The sequence below is a fragment of the Leptonotus elevatus genome, chromosome 3 (assembly GCF_054856555.1).
Source record: "Leptonotus elevatus isolate MCC_2025b chromosome 3, RoL_Lele_1.0, whole genome shotgun sequence".
NCBI classification, from domain to species: domain Eukaryota; kingdom Metazoa; phylum Chordata; class Actinopteri; order Syngnathiformes; family Syngnathidae; genus Leptonotus; species Leptonotus elevatus.
The window spans coordinates 12,588,171-12,608,595 of NC_141241.1; the positions used below are offsets into that span (position 1 = coordinate 12,588,171).

The 20,425-nt window shown below is 39.5% G+C and overlaps 1 protein-coding gene across 10 annotated transcripts in view; it reads right to left on the reverse strand.

The window, feature by feature from the left end:
• The window catches only part of esrrga (estrogen-related receptor gamma a), a 213,237-nt gene that overhangs the window by 51,649 nt on the left and 141,163 nt on the right, over positions 1-20,425 (reverse strand). For 9 of the 10 annotated variants that reach the window (XM_086070957.1, XM_086070958.1, XM_086070956.1 and 6 more), the window contains 2 exons: positions 19,298-19,456; positions 3,354-3,778 (listed from right to left, as the gene is read on the reverse strand). In XM_086070957.1, coding sequence (XP_085927083.1) covers positions 3,354-3,778; positions 19,298-19,455 — 583 coding nt within the window. In that variant the 5' untranslated portion in view covers position 19,456. Of the gene's footprint in view, positions 1-3,353; positions 3,779-18,542; positions 18,644-19,297; positions 19,457-20,425 lie in introns of those variants that run through there. The other variant, XM_086070963.1, reaches the window with a different exon arrangement.

Consider the following 20,425-nt stretch of genomic DNA (forward strand, 5'->3'; position numbering starts at 1 on the left):
AAGCTTGTTCTCCTCCTTTTCCTTCTCCTCTCTTCTACTTCTTCCACTCCGCAATCTCCTCCCTGTCCAGCTGGAGGTGTTTTTTTGGTGATTACCTGCGGTTTTATTGGCTAATGGCTTGAAACATACCAATATGGCTGCCACTGCCCATCTGAGCCTGGCCCCGCTTGCAGCCAAGGCGCACAACTTTGACACACACAACCCGTGCATAAACACAGGTACGCGTGCACGCTCATATTACTGACATGCATGCAAGCCAACGTGCGCAGACACTGTGTGGAAGAGTTTGGCTTGCACGGTGGCCAATGATAATGTCATGACCCATTTGCTCCAGTAGGTCTAAGACAGTATGCAAGCCAAAACACGTGAACTGTAATGATAGCTTCATTTACATAAAGTATAAATAGGCTGGAAGTAGAATTTTGTAAGTTGATTACCAGAACCCTTTTCCACTAAATCCAGGGTCATTTTACAAAAAGAAAAAAGTGCTCTCAAAGTATAGACATGAAGCTAATCTACACAAGGTACCATTAACTTTGTTTAGAATTTAAATATTATAATTTCTGTATTGAATCTCATTAGACCATTCAGGTGTACCTAATGAAGTTTCCATGCGAAGCTTTCGTGACTGACCCAATGCTACTCAAATAGTGTGACCTCTAGCCTGCGTGACCCGCAACATATATCTACAGCAAAGGAAGGGTGGGGATTACAAGTGGAGTGAAAATGATGGAACAAGAGCGAGGCGGACACACAAGGTCACACTGCCAAATAAGCTGGGCATCATATCTATACAGTGGCGCTACGCTTGTGTTTAATCTGTAAGCGAGTCCTCACCTATTGAACTTTTAACAAGCTCTCTAAATGAAAATGGGCCACGTGGACAGTGTAGACAGGGCAGCAATCGCGGATGAATTAGGGGTCAAAGCAAGACGCGGCGTGATTGCAAGGCCGTGTGTAGTATGTGTGTGCGTGGGAGGTGCGTGTGACAGTCTATTTAAGGGGGAGTTTGTGTGTTTATCTCGACATGTGTGGGGCCCAATCTCTTTGTCGGGCATGGGCCGTGGCCTGATCTCATCCCATAATAAACACACACAGGTCATCTGTGGGCAGTGAGCATCTAGTGGATATAAGACCTCCATCCCCCTGCATCTTGCCCCCCTCGTTTGGCCCCTCTCTCTAGGGTTTTACTGGGAAAGCTGCTTATCAGAAGCAAAAGAAAGCAGCGACGGATAGGTGGATGGATGGAAGGGCAGATAGATGAATCCTGTCTGATATGACTGACTGACTGACTCGGTAGATCAATGATGGCCGGACCGCTGACTGCTTGGAAACAGAGTTTTCCTGTTGCAAGATGACAGACAAGCGTGCTGACCTGACAACTGACTGACGGGACGATTAGTACTAACTTCAACTTATCTTAATAGAAACTCACTGGCCACTCACTACATTATGGGCAATGTAAAAAAATAATGAATGAATGTGAACTTCACTAAGACGAGACTGTTACATCCACTGAGAAAAGCGGAGTAGTACGTTCAGTATTTTTTAAGAACAAAACTGAGAGAACCGTTTTATTTGAATCTTGTTTATATTTAGTGTGTTTGTAAGAGTACTTGATAGGCTTCACATGACATTTTTCTTGTATTATTTATTTTTACATATGTTTTTGTCAAACAACTTTTTCATGCATATGCAATAGATTGCCAAATACTCGCGGGAGTAAAAAAAAAAAAAAAAGAGTTTACAATGCATTTCAGTGGTTAGTCAGTTATACGCGGATTTTCGCTCCTTGAGGGTCAGCTCGATTCCTATCCTCCGTGCATATCAAGGGTTCAGTTTATATACAGCACAGTCAGGGCCTGTTCTAAAAATAGTTTCACCAGCGATGGGACATTGTGATTTCCTAGGAATGTCGTAGAAGTGATCATTTGAAAATGTAAACACTGTCAGAGATTTATAGAAATAATGTTGCATATTGATATTTGTTTATGACCTTGTTAAGTCCTTATTGACAATTATCGGTATTGTGAGAAATCATTAACATATCAGTGTCTTATTATACTGTAGATAAATATAATAAATTATTAAAAACATATAATTTGGTAGGTAATTTGAACATTGTGTATCAAACTGGAAGCGCTTTATTATTTATTCGGGCATATATTGGCAATATTTGGATTTTGAAAGAGTTGTTGACTTCATTATCCAACAACAGATCATTGGTCCATTGTTGTGGTTTTGTGCTGAGAGTTGCTCGCAATTGAGAGGACAATAGCGTGGTCCAAATACCTGCAAACGCACTTGAAGATGAAACAAGAGTGGCACAACGGATTAGCGAGCCTAATTCCCGCTACTCCGCTCATCATGTGGATTACTGCTCAATCCCCTCTCTCCTCTCCTGCTAACCTGAACTCCTCACCCCTAGACATGACCTGTGACCACGCTGTGACTCTATATGATCACCTAGACAACAGGCTTATGGCCAACTCTGTTGCTGACGAGCATTTGAGGTTAGATATGGCAATGCAAATAGTATCTAGAAAATGCTTTTTTGCTCTTAAGACGACAGGCCAAGGTTGAGGGTGCACTTTGGGGGCGTCTGTGTCCATGCTTGAAGCTGGACTGGAGAACAAACTCAAGGATATCTAAAATTGTAGAACTGAACTAAATGTATATGATACATATGCTGAATGTATAGTATTTCTGATTTCACAAGGGTGCGGCACAAAATGCTATGTTGGCAAATAACACATCAGTATACCATCATGATAAATGGATGTTCAACTGAGTGTTTTTTACAATTTAATGTAAAAAGCTTAAGATTTAATATTTATAGATTTATTGAAAATTTTCATAGCAATTCTGCACCTTTTTTAAGTTCCATTTGTATTGTCAGACCATGGCCCCTTAAAAAGGAATGTGACCAAATTTCAGGAAAAAAAACAAAAACGTCTCTTAAGTCACTTAGGATTTCTAAGTACCGTCATGCATGAGATTATGTTGAATGTTTAGATCTTACTTTAAAAAATGCTTGGGAACATATTTATGTTATATAGTATATTTATAGTTAAAGGCAGGTTTAAGTTCCACCTCACAGGTTCTACTTTAATTTATTAAGTTAATACTAAAAACTGCAAACAAAGGGGGATTGGGATAGATCCTTGAGGGACGCCAGTTTAGGTATCAGGAACTGCTGATGAGCAAAGCACTGAACCTCAAGACAATTGAGCTGCATCCTCAATTGGAAATCCTTCCTCAGAGTGAAAAGAGAATTTCTTTTCAGTTCTACATTAAACGTAACTAGTCGAAATAGCAGACATGCATGCAGACAAGAGAAAGTGGAAACCAACCTTGAATGGTGCGTTTGAAGAAGGCCTTGCATGCCTCGCATGACGCCACACCATAGTGGTAGCCAGAAGCGATGTCGCCGCACACCAGACACAACCTCTTGGGCATGGAATTCAACATGTACTCGCATTTTATCTGCGAATCTTCCCCGATCGTTGACGAACAGTCCTCGTAGCGCTTTGATCCGGGGCCGCCGGCGGGACCCAAGGTCCCCGCGCCAGAGCCATAGAGACTCGGGGAGTCTAAACCGTTGGGATGGCCGTTCATGGTGGAAGAGTAGGAACCTGAGGCGTCGCTGGAGCCGCCGGGGGAGTGGTGGTTTAGACTGTCGGTCAAGGAGGCGGGGCTAGATGGCTCAGTCTTTATATACGAGGACGGACAGTTTGACTCTAGGTGGCGCTCCTTACTGGACATTCTGCAGAGAAGCCTGAGGGAGGGAGGCAGAAAAAACAAGAGGGGGAATATATTAGAATCTGGTGCAATTATGATGAATCGACCTATTTAAGTGTGTTAGAAAAGTTCCAGTACAGGGGTCACTCCTGGAAAGATTCTTAGGGGATCCTCTACAGATCCTCACCTTGAGTTTGGCAAACAAAAATATATATGTATATTATGGGTGTCAAAATTTGTGAGATAACTTTGAGTTAATTTAAAGTTCCTTTAACGCCACCAATTTTTTTAACGTGCGATTAATGACCGCCCCTTACTTGGAAAGCCTGTTCTGGGGAAATTCCAGTCGCAACGGAGCAGGCACGTCCATGTCCAAATTTAGCAGTAATAAATTTAATCATAATGCATATATTTGTGGAGACTGGGTTCATGTTGTATTTAACAATTTTAAAAATGTGCAGAATTTGACAAGTTACTTCATGTTAAAGAATAGATAGCTCTTAATATGAAAAGAAAAATGCACTGAGCTGTCACCAATGTTTTACAAATGCAATTATGCCATCTAGTGGGAGAAAAATGACCTCAACGTAAATCAATATCACACACTTTTTTACAGTACAGTCCGTTTAATTTGTTTGATTTGTTTTCCACTTATGTTAACAAGATTTTGAAACGTAATTATTTTTATTGTACATTTAGAACAGATATAAAATTTGCTATTAATGGCGAGTTAACTATTGAAGTCATGTGATTAATTACGATAAAAAATTGTAACCGCCTATTCACCTGACACCCCTAATATATATCTATAATGATATAATTTTTTTTTTATTACTACTACTACTACTACTAATAATAATAAATACAATTAAATACAGAAATTGCCCAGGAACCAAATATAGAGCTATATGGCCATTACAACTACTACATTGAGTGAAAACGGAGAATGGAACCAGTCCTTCTATTGCAGAAATTGCGGCAATTTTTTTTTATATATCTCGCTTTGTGTACTCAAAAAACATCCTTCTCCAAATGGTTCCCACCAAGTTAGAAGCTTGTCTTGACTTGTCCAAAATGTCTTGGTTAGATGAAGAATTAAAATTCAAAGGGGCCTAAGACCAATCCCATAATTGATTAATTAATTGATTCCGGGTGGTGTCTCTCTGCTTATGTATGCTTCCTCACAAGCTACAAAGCTCTTAAAAATCCATCCATCGTTACGCTACCCCCCCCCCCCCCACCCCCCACCCCCCATTTGACAAAGAGAACATTGGTAGCAAAAGAACCACTAGGGGCAGGCTGTGTAGGACAGAGCAGCAGGGAGGCATTTGCACTATCACACTCCCTCACTCACGCACACACAGCAAGCACATGAGCATGCTTGGGGCCGGTCGCTCATCCGTCACTCGCCAGTCAATAGGCGCTTGTTCAACATGAAGGTAATCAGTAAGCAGCCTCTTTGCTGCTCCATCATCACAAAGACAGCCACACACACACACACACACACACACACACACACACACACACACACACATAATAACCCCACACCCACAAATACACACTGGTGGTGGCTGAAGAATTTAGGACCTGCACAGAATAACATTTTCTTTAGTGGTCAAATTGTTTCTCTTTCCTTTCCTTGTACAAGTTTTTTTTTACATACTCCCCTAAGGAGAGTGTTGTTAATGCCAATTGTAATTAACAACTACCTTCTTGCTGTCTATATCTCCCCTTCCCATCCTTTGTCCACTTTACTATCTCTCTGCCTGTCTCCCTATCACCTCCTATTCACTGCTATCTATCTCTTTCTCTTGGTCCTTGCATTGCCACGCTCTTTCTCTCACTCTGCCACTAAACCTCACCCTCCTTTTCCCTTCCCTCTCTCTCTCTCTTCATTGTTAAAGGCAGAACGCACAAAAGGGGTTTTTAATTAAGGCAGGATGCTGCTAAACGAGGGGCTTCTAAAGTCCAGTCGGCCTGTAAAAGATCCCCGTCCTACTGGGACCCATAAAACACAGACAGTGTCTCTACGAAGAATGGGCTGCTTGGGAGAAGGAAGGCTGCGGCGGGGGTGGGGGTGGGGGTTGGGGAATGGATGTAGACAAGGAAAGCAGGTAGGCTGACAGACAAGCAAAGAGGAAAATAGACAATATCAGAAAAGAAAAGTGGATATTTGAATCTTGAAGCAATATTTCATGTAAAATAGAGACAAACTATCAAGGGAATCAAGGGTATTAATATTATTGATATAAAAGATGGTGGTTATGCCTTTTACAGATAACCGTCATTCAGGCAAAATGACTAATTGGATGGATGTTTTTTTTAGGGGTGTGAAAATTAGTGCGTTAATTTTGAGTTAATTTAAAGTTCCTTTAACGCCACAATTTCTTTTTTAACGCACAATTAATGACCGCCCCTTACTTGGAAAGTCTGTATTGGGGGAATTCCAGTCGCAACGCAGCAGACACGCCCACATCGAAATTTAGCAGTGATAAATTTAATATTAATGCATACATTTGTGAAGACTAGGGTCAAGTTTTTTTTTTTATCATTTTAAAAATGTGCAGAATTTCACAAGTTACTTCATGTTTAAAGATGAGATCATTCTTACATGAAAAGAAAAATTCACACACATTTAATTATGCCATCTAGTGGCCCAAAAAATATTTCAACGCGAATCAATATCACACTCTTTTTTTTTACAGTACAGTACATCTTTTTAATTTTAACTAAATTTTATGAATTATAATGAAATGACTAAAAGATGCAGCCATATTTTTATTAGTTTAACATTTTTCCCACTTTCGATGTTAACAAGAGTATGAAAACTTTGTATTCATTGTATTGTACATTTTATTGTAGCTACATTTAGAACAGATATAAGAGTTGCGATTAATCGTGAGTTAACTATTGAAGTCATGCGATTAATTACGATTAAAAATGCTAATCGCCTGACACCTCAATTTTTTATAAATTCAGATGTTTTCTGGCCCTTTAAGAAACACAAAAGTAACTCCAAGATTGTGTGACGAAGGTGCATTCAAAGTATAGACATGAAGCTAATCTTGCAGATTAACCAAGATGGCACCAGAATGGTAAAACGTGCCTTGAAAGAGTTTGATTTTAACCATCCACTATTTCTTCCTCTGCCCCAGTCCTAATTCAGCAAGTCCATTAATGGAAGCTTTGTGCTATCCAGCAATGCTCATAAATCCATTTATCTGATGCTCAGGCAGGCCTTTAGTTAAGGATGAAGGGAAAAAGTTTCTGGATGCAAATCAAGACAGGGAAGAGGGCATATACTGTATATGTACAGGAAAGGTGGCAGAAATGAGTGATGAGATGGAGATGGATCGCTCTGATTCATCTGCTGAAGGGAGCGAAAACACAGTGATGACAGAAAAAAAAGTCAGAAGACCCATTTAGGCAGATGACGTGATGGCGATGATTTAATCTCGCTCTTTATGCACTTTTGTGTCCCTCCCTTTCCGACGTCAATCCCTCCGAGTGCCATTAAGTGAAAGAGTTTAAGTGCCAAAAGATCCCTTTTTTTCTCTTCTTCTTCTTTCTCCCTCGCTCGCACCTTTTCTCTCTGCTTATAAATGAAAAATAATGGCCCTGGAAGGGGGAGGAATCAAAAAAGAATGGGAGGACATGCGAGGAGGTGGAGGAGTGGAGGAAAGAAGATTAAGAAATCAGTCAGTGCACTGTGCCGAGCGAGAGGTTGAATGCATTTATGTATGTATGTTATCAGTATAATTATGTCGCTATGTAGCGGCGGCTCGCTGCTGAAAGAGCAATCTTATTGTGCCTGTGTGCTCCCTGGATGAGCGTTGAAAGAGGAGGAAAGGCTTGGTGCTCATCGCTCCTTTATGTTTTTAAGTGTTTAAAAAGATTTATATAAAGAGAGGAGGTCTGGAGAGGTGCGTTCAAAGACGCGAGTTGGGCGTTACGAGACGAGATCTGCATCAAATTAATTCAAATATTAAAATATGATGTTTATAGTTTGGATTGACTATGAGTAAGGAAATAACCAAATGAGATATGCATACAATTATCCAATGTTTACTTAAAAAAAAAAGTTTGATCAAAACACAATTCTAAAAGCAAAGACAGTAGCGCTAAATATTAATTGAATAGACACAAAAGTAAAAAAAAATGTTCATTGAGATTTTGGTCTTCAGTTAACTTTACATGAGGCTATGCATGTAAAATCGTCAATTATGGTGTCCCACAGGGGTCTATCCTTCAACCACATCTTTACATGCTTCCCATTAGGAAACTGTTAATTATTAATTCAACCTATTTGTCTTTCTGTTTTGGATTTATTTAGATGATAAAAACACTTTTTTGGTATACCTGGAAAACAAACATAACATTACATATTACAATTAGTTTAGTATTTTAGTTCGCAGTGCTGTACAACTGTATTTCCAACACTTTCTTTATAGCCTTGTTTATCTGAAAGTGTCGCGCAACAGTTCTCTTTGTGATGCAGTGAACTTTTACTACAACCAACTACAACCATAATAATAAACACATTGTTAAATAAATACTTCTCTGACTTTGTCAATCACAACAATGCATTGTCTAACCCGGTGTGACAAACTTCCAATCTGGACCATTTAACTTTTAAGTCCACACTGACAGTTTGTCTCTATTTTCGGCTGTGCCTTAAGTACAACTAAGTGTTGCATAGTTCCTAAGTGTTTTGTAGACATCAAATATTCAGGAGGTCAATTTACCTGTCTCAGTGTGGGACAACACACACACACATCAAAACAATAAAGATTACTGCCTTGCCTTGTCTCCATTCCCTGTTCAATCCCTGTTATTTACTCCTTCTAGCCTTTCCTCCCGTGTCTGTTTATTATACTTCTCTTCTTGAGGGAATGGCAAGTAACAGTGAAAACAGAGCGATGTTTGGGGAAGAGAAAAGAAGCGGAAGAAGGAGGGAACAAGTGTTTTGTCTTGGTGTCGTGAGTGAAGGTGGTCCAGCATGCCATGACAAGCTGTCATTAGACTGGCGGTCTGATGCAGCGGCCTGACAACTGGCAGAGGCAAACATACAATCATCGTATTAGAGTCACTCTGCCTCACTCTGTCTCCGTGCTGCTCGTGCTCTATTTTTCTAAGCACACTCTTTTATTATATGAAGTCTGTGGACTGCCGCCTGCAAATTGAGACGGAAAATAACTCCAAACTGTTTTTGAACCACCCGCAGGAACTGTAAAAAAAAAAAAAAAAAAAGAAAAAAAAATGGAGCAAATCACAAACCTTTACTAAAAGACGATTTGGAGAACAAATTGCATTTCCTTCAGAAATTGTGTGTGAATGTTGAGAATTGCATTGGTTGAGTGGGAATACCAAAGAAAAAAAAAATTGGTGGTTGTGAAGACAGCACAGCATATCAACTCAATCTCCGGATATCATACAAATGGTATAGTAATATAATGTCTTGGCTGTGAACAGCATAGCAGATTTTTTTTTTTTTTTACTACTTAATTAATTTTAATTAATTCATGTATTTATTTATTTCAGAAAAAAAACAATAGTTGAAGTTTACTGTCAAATGAAACATAAAACAAAGAGAATTACATGTGTATTTATAGCTACCACATATCTTTGCTGTCGGAAAGTCCATTAAAACTGTAGTTAAATGGTAACAAACAATTCCAAATATGGGCTCACGAGTAGCCTCTGTGTTGCGCTGTTGTAATAATTTACAACAGGTATAATAAATAACACATGCAATATACGTATCGCAAAGGCGTCCGATAAATTAATACATTTATATGGAATTGTATGTTTTAACCAAACTGATGCAAACTTAAATGTGTCAAATAAGAGAACAATATCTACGACATTATTTATTGTAAGCCCATCCATCCATCCATTCATTTACTTAACTGCTTATTCCTCACAAGGGTCACGGGGGTGCTGGAGCCTATCCCAGCTTGCTTCGGGCAGTAGGCGGGGTACACCCCAGACTGGTTGTTATTGTCATTACAAATAAATAGATAAAAATACATTAAGCCTGCTTATTTTACCCTATTTCTTTCATTAGATTATAAAAAAGGAACATATTAAATATTGCCAATATTACATGTTTTTCCAATATTCTGCAGCACTAATGCACAAACTGTTTAATTCTTTACATATTATTTAATTAAATTCATGAGGCTCAAAATATAGATTTTTATAATGTACCATACTATGTAGTTGCATTTTCCCGTATTTAAAAATATTGTGCATTCCCCACCCCTCAGGAACAGATTAAGGGCATTTCCATTCATTTCAATGGGGAAAGATGACTTGAGATACAAGAGTTTTGCGTTATGAGTCTGGTCACAGAACAAATTCTATATATAAATGAAAATGCTACTCCCTCTGTGACACACAGTGACACAATAAGTAGGATAGTCATATCTCAGCATTCAGATAAGCGGAATACGTTTTGATCCATAACTTCAACAGTGAGAATGCTCATCCCTCAGCATCCACATAAAAAAAGTTTGAACAGTACAAATGTGAAGAGAATTGAGCCTAAAATGTTGCCGGCGAACCCTTTGTTTAAACATAACTAAGTCGATGAAAGCCACTTGTAGGAAAATGCATTTGACAAACATAAGTAGAAAATCCAATCTATACGAAGAAGAAGAGGCGGCGCGGAGGGGAGGAGGGGGAGGAGCGAGGGAAAGCAAAAGAGGCTGAAGAAAGCATTAGAGGAAGAGACGGAAGAAGTGCTGACAATGTCGCCAGCGCAGGCTGGCTAATACCTTTCCATCACACCGAGCATTGTGCTCGCCATGCTGATAAGAACACACAGTCCAATAAGCAAAAAAAAAAAAAAACTTGTCACAATTCTATCTGTATGATACTAGCAATGCTTTGGAATGGAAAGACGGATGGGGAAATGCATTGAATTAAAGAATGGACTAAGGAGAGAGAGTCAAAGGAAGTCCCTTTTATATTTCCATAGTCAAATGGATAAAATGATTTCATCAATAAGCTGAATTGCGTTTCCGGGGGTTTGCATTGCAGGGTTGCTGAACTGCTTGTCAGCTGCTTCGTTCAATGTGTGTGAGGGTGCCTTCATGCACAAACAACATGGCCTGCATATGTGGGTTGGCAGGGAAGTGCATGGCTCTTTGAAAAGTGTCTCTTGCCTAAATTTCTCATGCTGTGATGTGATGAGACGATGCTGCCAAAACACTGAAGCTAGAAAGTCATCACACTGGCCAAAATGGATTTTTAGGATACAAAACACCAAACAATGTATACATGTTATTCATCCATTTAAACAAAATAAAGCAAATAAAAGTGAGATAAGACGTTTCAATGTCACTGACTTATTATCAGGTTACTGTACTTTTAATTCTCTGTTATTGTTTTATGTTCCATTTTCATTACTGCACAACACTTTGTTTCAGTTATGGTAATTTTTGCTCTATACATTAAGTTGAGTTGACAGTGTAAACTAGTAAAGAAGTAAATTGATGGTTAATCTGGCTATTATATGAACATTTAATTTAAGAAAACTTTTGGATGTCAAACTAGAAAAATACAGTACTATGTATGGAAATTGGTGTGTTGAAATTTTACTATTCTCTCAGCATGAAGTTATGTGGTCAAATGATTGTTGCCCCCCCCCCCCCAAAAAAAAACAAATTATGTACTGCAAAAGCTTGAAGTCTCAAATGCAGCATTAATCCAAAATAACAAAGCACACCAACATTTTGCTGGTGTGTCACTGTGCAAGCTTCTGTTTATTTGTATAGCATCACAGTGCGTCGATGATTATAGTTGTTAAAAAGTGAATAGAGCCAAATCAAATCCAACAGCGAGAGTTGATTCAAACCACTTTCCCTCCTACTGAGCCCTCTTTCTATCATCTTTTGGACCCTTTTCTTGTCATTTTGCACAAACACCCTCTTGCCATTACACATCTGACGCACACACCAGGGTGCAGATCAATTGTTACAGTGTTAGGTGTGCAGGAAACCTGTAATTCTCTTCATTGGCTGCAGAGTAAACCCGTGATTACATACAATCAATGCCATAATGGCCAACACGCGCTCTGCCCACAGTAAAGGCTGCACGTGTGAAACTATATTCCTGAGTGATGAATATCAATCTGACAAAATACACAAAAGTAATTTTGAAAGTGAATCTCTATCCATGTGTATTTTCTGGCTAAAAAGAGAATACACGAGAAACAGGTGGCGGTATAAGCCCTGTCCTTAAAACCAATTTAGCCCAGCAGAGAGAGTCCTTTCGGGAAAAGGCAGAACAGCATCAATGTGGTAGTAGGATGTGTACAATAAAGGTTAAGTTAAGTTAAGAATCCTGCATTATTTGGCTGCAACCAGCAGAGGCGCTGTTGCTTCAGTCTCAACTTGTTTGCTGTCTGCAGAAGCACAATGTGACATCAGCTAAGGGCTACTGTACATCCACACAGATGTATTCACTGTTTGCAAAACAGGCATTCAGAACATCCAATAAAAAAAAAAAATGGTGCCAAATTGAATTTGTTCCATTACCACACTCTTTACATAAACCATTCCTGTCTCAAATCATCATTCCCCATTGAAAATAATGGAAATGCCAGTAATCTGTTCCAGCCCCACATTGTGCTCCTTAAGGTATACACACCGGCCAGAAGGTGGGAAAAGTGGGATTTTTAATTTTTTTGACTAATAGAAATAGTTAAAATGCATTTTTTTGGCAGAGAATGAGTTAAGTAATTTCACTGTTAAAAAAAACAAACCAAAAAATGTCTCAAGTACCAGAGGAGAAAAGACATAAAAGTCATGAGCACTGTGCGGGCAAAAAGTATTACAAATAGTTTAACAATCCAGTGTTCCTCCGTGTGACCAAAACAAGAACAAAAACATAACAAATAAATCTGTATAGTACGCAAGAGCCCACATAACACACACACACATGTAGACACCACACATTGCATTGTGATGAGGGCTAAGACTTACAAGGGGCCCACTAGTGGGGCTATTAGGATGCATCCTGGGGTTTGTAAAGTTTACACACCCCCATTCTCCACAAGTGAATGGATGAGCGCTCGGGGGTGTGCGCACACACGCAGGGCAAGCTCAGCCAAACACTATTGATTAGGAATTATGAGCTTTCCAAACAGCGGCCGGCGACTGAGGAATTTTGAGTCAACCGTCGCACGGTGCAGATGTTAAAACCGCTCCCACTGAGGAGGCTTTCTTCGCCATTGGAAATGGAAAAATTCCCTTCCCGGTGTGTGAGTGTAGTAAAAGATGAGCTGGATTTGACAGTGTGTGTGTCAACACATGAGCAGGGGGACCTTGTTTGGGGTTCAAACGCTGTCAGATGAGAATCGTAATGATTTAGGTCATTTTCTGGTGAGCACCAGCTGATAAATGTGTTGCTGTCTGCTGCTATCTTTGTCACCAAGTACCCCCCTCCCCTCTCTCTTTCTCCCATTGAACCCCCTCCCTCACTCTATCCTCGCAAACCCCTCCTGTCTTTTTTTTTTATTTTGTTTTATCAGCTGGGTGTCATTGTGTTCGTGAGGGTGGTTGTCCACTGTAAGAACTACTAAAAACCTCAAGAAATGAACACACACGCTCACGGGCCACAATATTAGGTACACATATGAAATCTTCATTCTGCAAAAATATTAGGAACATCTGTCCGAGTGTACATAGCACACCACTACATACTACAACCACAATAATTAACATATTGGCAAATGATTACCTCTCAAAACTATGCATTATCTTTTTTGCAGTGGATCTCATACAGTTCTCTCATTATGCAGTTTTTGCAACATATGCGAGCCAATTTAATATATGCAGAGCGTCTAATGCTAACCTACAGTTCACCTAAGTGTGATGACCTCAGTTAAAAAAAAAACTCTGAGATAATGGGCAATTTAAGATAATACACTGGTGATTTGATATACAAGACTTTGCTTTGACTTGTGAGCGCAAACTTAAAATGGTAATAGTGAACTCAACTTGACTCAACTCAAATCATAATAAGCAGAAGTTCGTAGTAGTAAGTGAATTTTTTTTCAAAAAAGCAGTTCAAGTCGTTTATTGCCACTCTCAATTGAAGTAGACTGCTAAACTAAACTCCAAGTAAAGAAAATAACACAATTTGGATTTAAAACAACCTGATAACGTAGCTTAACGCTAACACTTAATGGAAAAAAAACGCCATTGAAAGGCTAACAAATAGCAGTGATTGTCACGGTTTTATTAACTCAAATAACCAATTTCTATTCTGAACATCAACGCGATGCAACACAAACAATACTCACAGGCATCAATTATTTATCCTTTTTGAAAAAAAATTATGAATATTAGATTAGTTTACTGAAACATAGAGAGAAATGGTAAATCTTACTCATTTAGGTTTGTATTACTTCATTATACTGCCCCCGGTGGTCAAGGCAGAGACACTACAATAGAAGACGCTGAGGAGCAGCACAATTAATTGAATTGAAACATTAAATAATGATGCGCAAACTGTTTAATTCTTTCTCATTATTTATTGATGTTTTTATAAAATACCATACTATAGAATGCTATTTTCACATTTCCACCCCAATTTTTTGGGGGTGATAAACCGTTCCAGTCTTTCCATTATTTTCAATGAGAACGATGCCTTGAAATACAAGTGCTTTGAGTTACGAGCACAGTCATCGAATTAAACTTTTATCAAATCTGTAAGTGATTTAAATGAGTACTATAATGACTTGATCCAACTCATGTTATGTGCATGTTTTCAGACGACGGAGGAAAGAAATGTGCATTCATGAAAGGATGGAAATTGGCTGGTGCTTTTAGAAAAGAAAGGTCAGTGATCAAGGTCAGTGTTCGTCTCATCTGCATGTGCGCGCGTATGTGGTGCAACAGCCTTTTTCTTACTTCCTGTGACATTTCTCTTCCCGCTCCCTCGCACTTGGACTGATAGCGAAACGGGCAACAGATGAAATTGCACAGAAGTATAATAAAAATAAGCACTTAAAAAAAAACAAAATATCCCGAATCGGATTAAAAGCAAATTTTTTTTTATTAAGCAGATGGTGAAAGAGGATTTCCACTCTAGTAAATATGACAGGGCTTTCAAATGTGACACGGGAGGGAGCGCGAGGGCAGGATGTGGAGAAGCGACAAGGAGGAAATGTGAAGGGAAACGAGAGAGAGGGGCCGTAAAAGCGAAGAGCGCAGTTCGCGCAGTAAAATGGGAGTACATTTGAGGGAATGGGGAGGGGGCCGAGTGCAGGAGAGGATAAGTAGAAATGGAGGCGAGGAGACACAAGTGAGCTGAATTCTTTAAGCAGATCAGATTGGAGGAAATTGGGCTGTCACGACAGGATTGCCGTGATTTACACCCGTCCATCACAGTGAGGGACGACCGGAGGAACGATGGACAATGACGCGCACCCGGCACGAAAACTTGAAAATCCTCCCTAAATATTCTCTCTTTTGATCCCTCCGTCCATTTTCTATACTAATTGTCTTTATTCGGGTGCCGGGTGAGTTGGAGCCTATCTGGGGTTGGAATTGGGCAACCGTGCGTGCCTATGGTGAATTTCAACATGCATGCTTTCGGAATATGGGAGGACACAAACATGGGGAGAACATGAAAATTCCACGCAGGCGATGGGATTTGAACCCAGAACCACTTGAGTGTGATGCAGACATGCTTAACCACCAATATCACTAACTCATAATGCAACTCAATGTGAGAAAATTGTGTCTAAGGTTACTAGTTTGGGGAGAGGAAATTTTGCCAAAGTGCCATTGAGCAAGGAACTAAATCATCAAAACTGCTCTGGTTAGAGTTTAGATTTTATTCTGTTTGGTTTCATGTTAAGTTTTGTTTTGTTAAGTTTTGATGCTCATCTTGTCGTACTTTTCTTTGTCGACAGCCCTTGTGGCAACCAATCAGCTCCTCCCAACCCCTCATGTCTTGTCCAGGTGTAGCTCGTGAGTTTGCTTGTATTTATGCTGCATTCGAGGAAGGTGGGAAATCGGACTTATCCCACTCGGATTGTCCCAGTTTCGACCTCAAAGCGGTCAAGAATGATGAATGTAAACGTCAAAGATGGCTGATTTTGATCAATTGTTTGTTGTCTTGGTTAACACAGTCAGTCCAAATCACATAGCGTTGCGTGAACCCATGTCAAATAACTCAAAGTAATAATAAATTAAGATAAATAATTATGTTTAAAATCTTGTAAATTCAGTTTCTCCATTCATGAATGCAGCATTATCTGTTGGTTGTATGAATTTTCATTTGCTTATAGACTTTAATTATGTTTTATTCCAAATTCCTTGTTGGCCATTTTTGTATTTTTTGACAATACATTATTTTTGAGACTCTTGCACTCCTTGCCTCCCTACACTTGGGTCCTGCAGCTTTTTTGCCACCAAAACCATGAACCTTGACATAATGGAACACACACAACTTAGCATCTCTCCCTTGATGCACGCATTGTCCTGTACCCAACTGTAGATTGAAATACGAAAAGGCAGCAGCAGATACAACGAGAAACAAAAGTGTCCTAAAACTGCTTATTGTGTCCTGGTTCGTTCATAATTCTCCGCATTGTGTTTGTATTTAGCGGGCATGTTAATAGTTAAGGGATCATAAATTGTATACATGTAAGTATACTATAAGAAGTCGTATTTCCTTTGCTGTTTTGTTATTTGGTCCAAGGAAGAACCATTGCACTGTTGACTATTGATTAATAATAATGTGTCTCTACAAAGGGTTACAGTTTGCTGCTGATCTTAATTAGAGTCGTCTGTGCAATTCTAGAAAATTAAATAATTTATTAATAGGAACAGCTGTGTTCATGAAGGTTGTTCGGCAGTGGCAGTAACCAAAATCCAGTCTATTGGTCTGCAGCCCATTTTAAGATGATGGTCATATGCTGGTGACATTCCTCCCCTCTGCCCCGGATTTCACCGCTTTTACCTCCCTCGCCCTCCCCCTACCTCCCTCCCTCCCTCACTCACTCACTTTGGCCCTTGCACCTTCAAGCTTGGTGTCCAGACCATCTGTTAAGGAATCTAATTCACATCCACTCATAATCAGGTTTGTTGGAGGGCCACTGTCTGCTGCATCCGCGCTCGCGCTCAACGTTTTGTAGGGAGGAATATACATTGACATGTGACCTCTACTGTGTATGTTTGTTTGTGTATACGTGTGTGTGTGTGTGCGCGAGCGGAGGTGAAGGGGGTGGAAGTTAATGAGAGGTGAGTTTCTGAAAGTCTGTCTCTCTCTTTCTCCCTCTCGCTCTCTCTCTGCTCCGCCAGTAATCCTCTTCTATAAATCTGCAATCCAATCAGCGTTGTCCACAGACACGCACACACGCGCGCGCGCGCACGCACACACTCGCATGCGCACATGCATGCTCGCGGAGCTGTTGTGAGGCCCATCTGTGTGTTAAGGCAATCTGCTTTATCATTATGATTACATTGGGCTCAGTTTACAGCAAGTCAATGTGTGCATGGCGTATGTGTGTGGGTGTGTGTGTGTGTGTGTGTCAGTGGTGCGTGGCTGGCTGACATTAATCACATTCCCATGGTTTGATGGCCTAAATAAAATTGTGAATAATATCGTTGCCGTCCAATGAAAACAGCACAACTCCAAACACAAATTAAACATATCCTCCTGAATTACCTTACAACTTCATGACAACATCTGAAAATGTGTTAAAATAGCAACTAATAAAATATGTAAGTAGAAAAACTTTTTTTTTAATAAAAACAAGAGGAAGACATTTTGTGATGTATTTATAAAAGCTTAATACACATTTCATGGGATCACAATCTGCCATTTTAAGGATTTTGAACTATTTTGGATCAGTTGTTCATGTCGAACTTAGGCACAGCAATTTCAGTGTGTGTGCGTGTGTGTGTGTTGTAAACAGTGTAAATAAATCCCATCAACACAGTCGGAGGTCGCTCACACTGTCATGAGTACTCATGCGATATGATGCCGGCCTTCTGCTCGGGTGTGAATGAGGAAAATAATTACATTCATTTTTAGTCAAAGATTTTCTTTTTCATAGTACACGGGATAATGTTATTATTTTATTTATGTATTTTAAAATTCTTTATTATATTTATTATTGGGAATAAATAAATAAAAAATACTTAAGAATCACTTTCAGGCTCCACATACTGTGTTTCTAATTATTTGGCTTCCTTATTTTGCTACATGTGAGAAGCAAAATATTAAAAGTTAAAGAAATATCTCTGACGATGTCTATCAGAATTGTCTAAATATTGCATTGGATATAATTCGTTTGTATCTAATGAAGTGTCTAATAATGTCAAATGTATTTTAACTCTGACACTTTTTAAATGTAATACATTCTCTCTTGTAGCGCTGGCCTCGGTGATTGGCCGAGAAGCTGCGTGAGAAAGGCTCGCCAGACCTCTAATTGGCTTGACCCAGACTAACCCTGAAATCCTATTGGCCTAAGACTTCCAGTCTACACACAAACACAAACACACACACATGCGCGCGCTCGCTCGCGCTGACACAGTTAAAACTGAAGGGCTTTGCAAATTTCAGTCACTCATCGATAGCGTGGCAAAAGGTTGGAAATGAATTCAACAATAATTGAGAGATTTTCATATCGTGAAAAAATTCACATCACAATTACAGCCCAGTAGGGGCATTCGTTTTTTTTTTTGTAGACTTATATAGCAATCATGTGTACTCCATGTATGCATAAATCTCACAACACAATAAAACTGCTAATTAGAAGTAAATCGCATACTTACAATGAGAATATCGCGTCTCCGTCACACAAACTCCGAATGATTAAAAGACTGAACAAGCGAGAGACGTCAAGCGGCGAGAAAGGAAGAGGAATGTGCTCGCTGTGTTTAGACATGAAACAAGTGGCGTATTTACAGTTGTGCTTCTAAATATGGAAGCCCGCAGTTTCATTTTTCTTGGTTGGAGTTAGGTAAAGTTTGTTTTAAGGCTTGTTTGTATTATTGACTTGTCCTTGAGGCTGAAAATTAAGCTCACTTTCTTGCGATATCCGACATATGATGTAAAAAATACATGTTTTAGACTATGGAGAATTAGATTAAATTTGTTTGTTCTTTTGAAAATGTTATAATGACCAATATAGACTGTAGACATCCACCAAGGCAAAACTAAAGAGAATAAAATATTTCCTGGGTCAATGAGAATGACACCTTAATACACCAAATTTCTTTCTATTTTTTATTCTAACGTTATAAGGCCTGTCAGAAAAGTTCCAGGACTGTATGATGCAAAGTATCCTTCCAGGAGGCCATGATGATTTGGCAGAAAATGCGGGCAAAGCGTGGAAATTTGTAGTTTGTAAAATATCGGTCCTGGAACATTTCTGAAACACCTCTATCTTACCATGTACTGATTTAATATGCAAAAATGACTAGAATGAAAAGGTCATTTACAGAACAGAGCTACACGGTGACTTAATACTGTTTGCACAATGGGAAAAAAAGTGTCGAAAAGAAGATAATCTTTCAGCGGGTGTTACCTTGGGTTGTAGAGGGCATGTGGGTCTCTCATGTGGTTGGCCTCGAGAGGCTCGTAGCTCTGGTGCATCCTCCAGGCGCCAGCGCCGCATTTACCGTACGTTGACTTGGAGCTGTCGTCAGTGCTGCTGTTCACCAGTGGGCCCTTCGATAAGTTCATTCTGGAAGACAGCAGTGACGTTTTTTAATGGTTATAGTCAACTTAAAAATGTCTTTACAACAATGTTTTTTTTTTTTTAAATACGGCAATCTGATTAATATTGTGTTTGTGGAATATGAGTTAAGTAGCAAAATCCAGCCATTTTCATTCTTCTCAGTGGGCGGCCATTTTGCCACTTGCTGTCGACTGAAAATTACATCACTGCTGCTCAGGGCTCCGGTAACGACTTATCACAGCTCACCTGTTTTCTCAAGCTTAGCCATCATTGGCTGAGCCCTCAGCAATCATGGCTCAGCTTTAGAAAACAGGTGAGCTGTGATTGGTCGATACCTTAGCAACTATGATGTCATTTTCAGTCAACAGCAAATGGCAAAATGGCTGCCCCATCAGATGGATAAAAAAAAAAAAGGTAAATTATTTATTTTGGGTTTAAATGCAATTAGGCTAACTATGTTGGTTCAGCAATGATCAACATTAAAATAGACGTCAATTTCAGTGCAAAAGACACTCATTATATGGTAAGTAACAAACTGAAGCCAAATGTTATGAATGACAGACACGGACGGGCACATATTCACACAATGTATATACAGTAAACATCCATGTCTGCCTAAAACAAAGCTAAAACAAAAAATCATTTTGAGGAGTTACACATTGGAAGTATCATTAAAAACCACACAATGACCAGGAGTGACAACGTAAACATGCAACTTTTGGTCCCTGTATATGTCAATATTTGCTTTTGTCAAGCAGGCTGCCTGGTTGAGGCTGTTCTCGCTGTGAATAAGGCCATCAGACGGAGGGACTAAAAAGCAAAACGCCCTGGAGGGTGACGCACGATGTGTGAAATCAAAGGCAGTGCAGTGTCAGGGGAGAGGTTGTCGCTGGAATGATAAGGTCACCGCAGTCAATGCAATCAAAATTCTCCTTTGCTAAAAACCTAATTGATTATAACAGACGGGCCACAAGA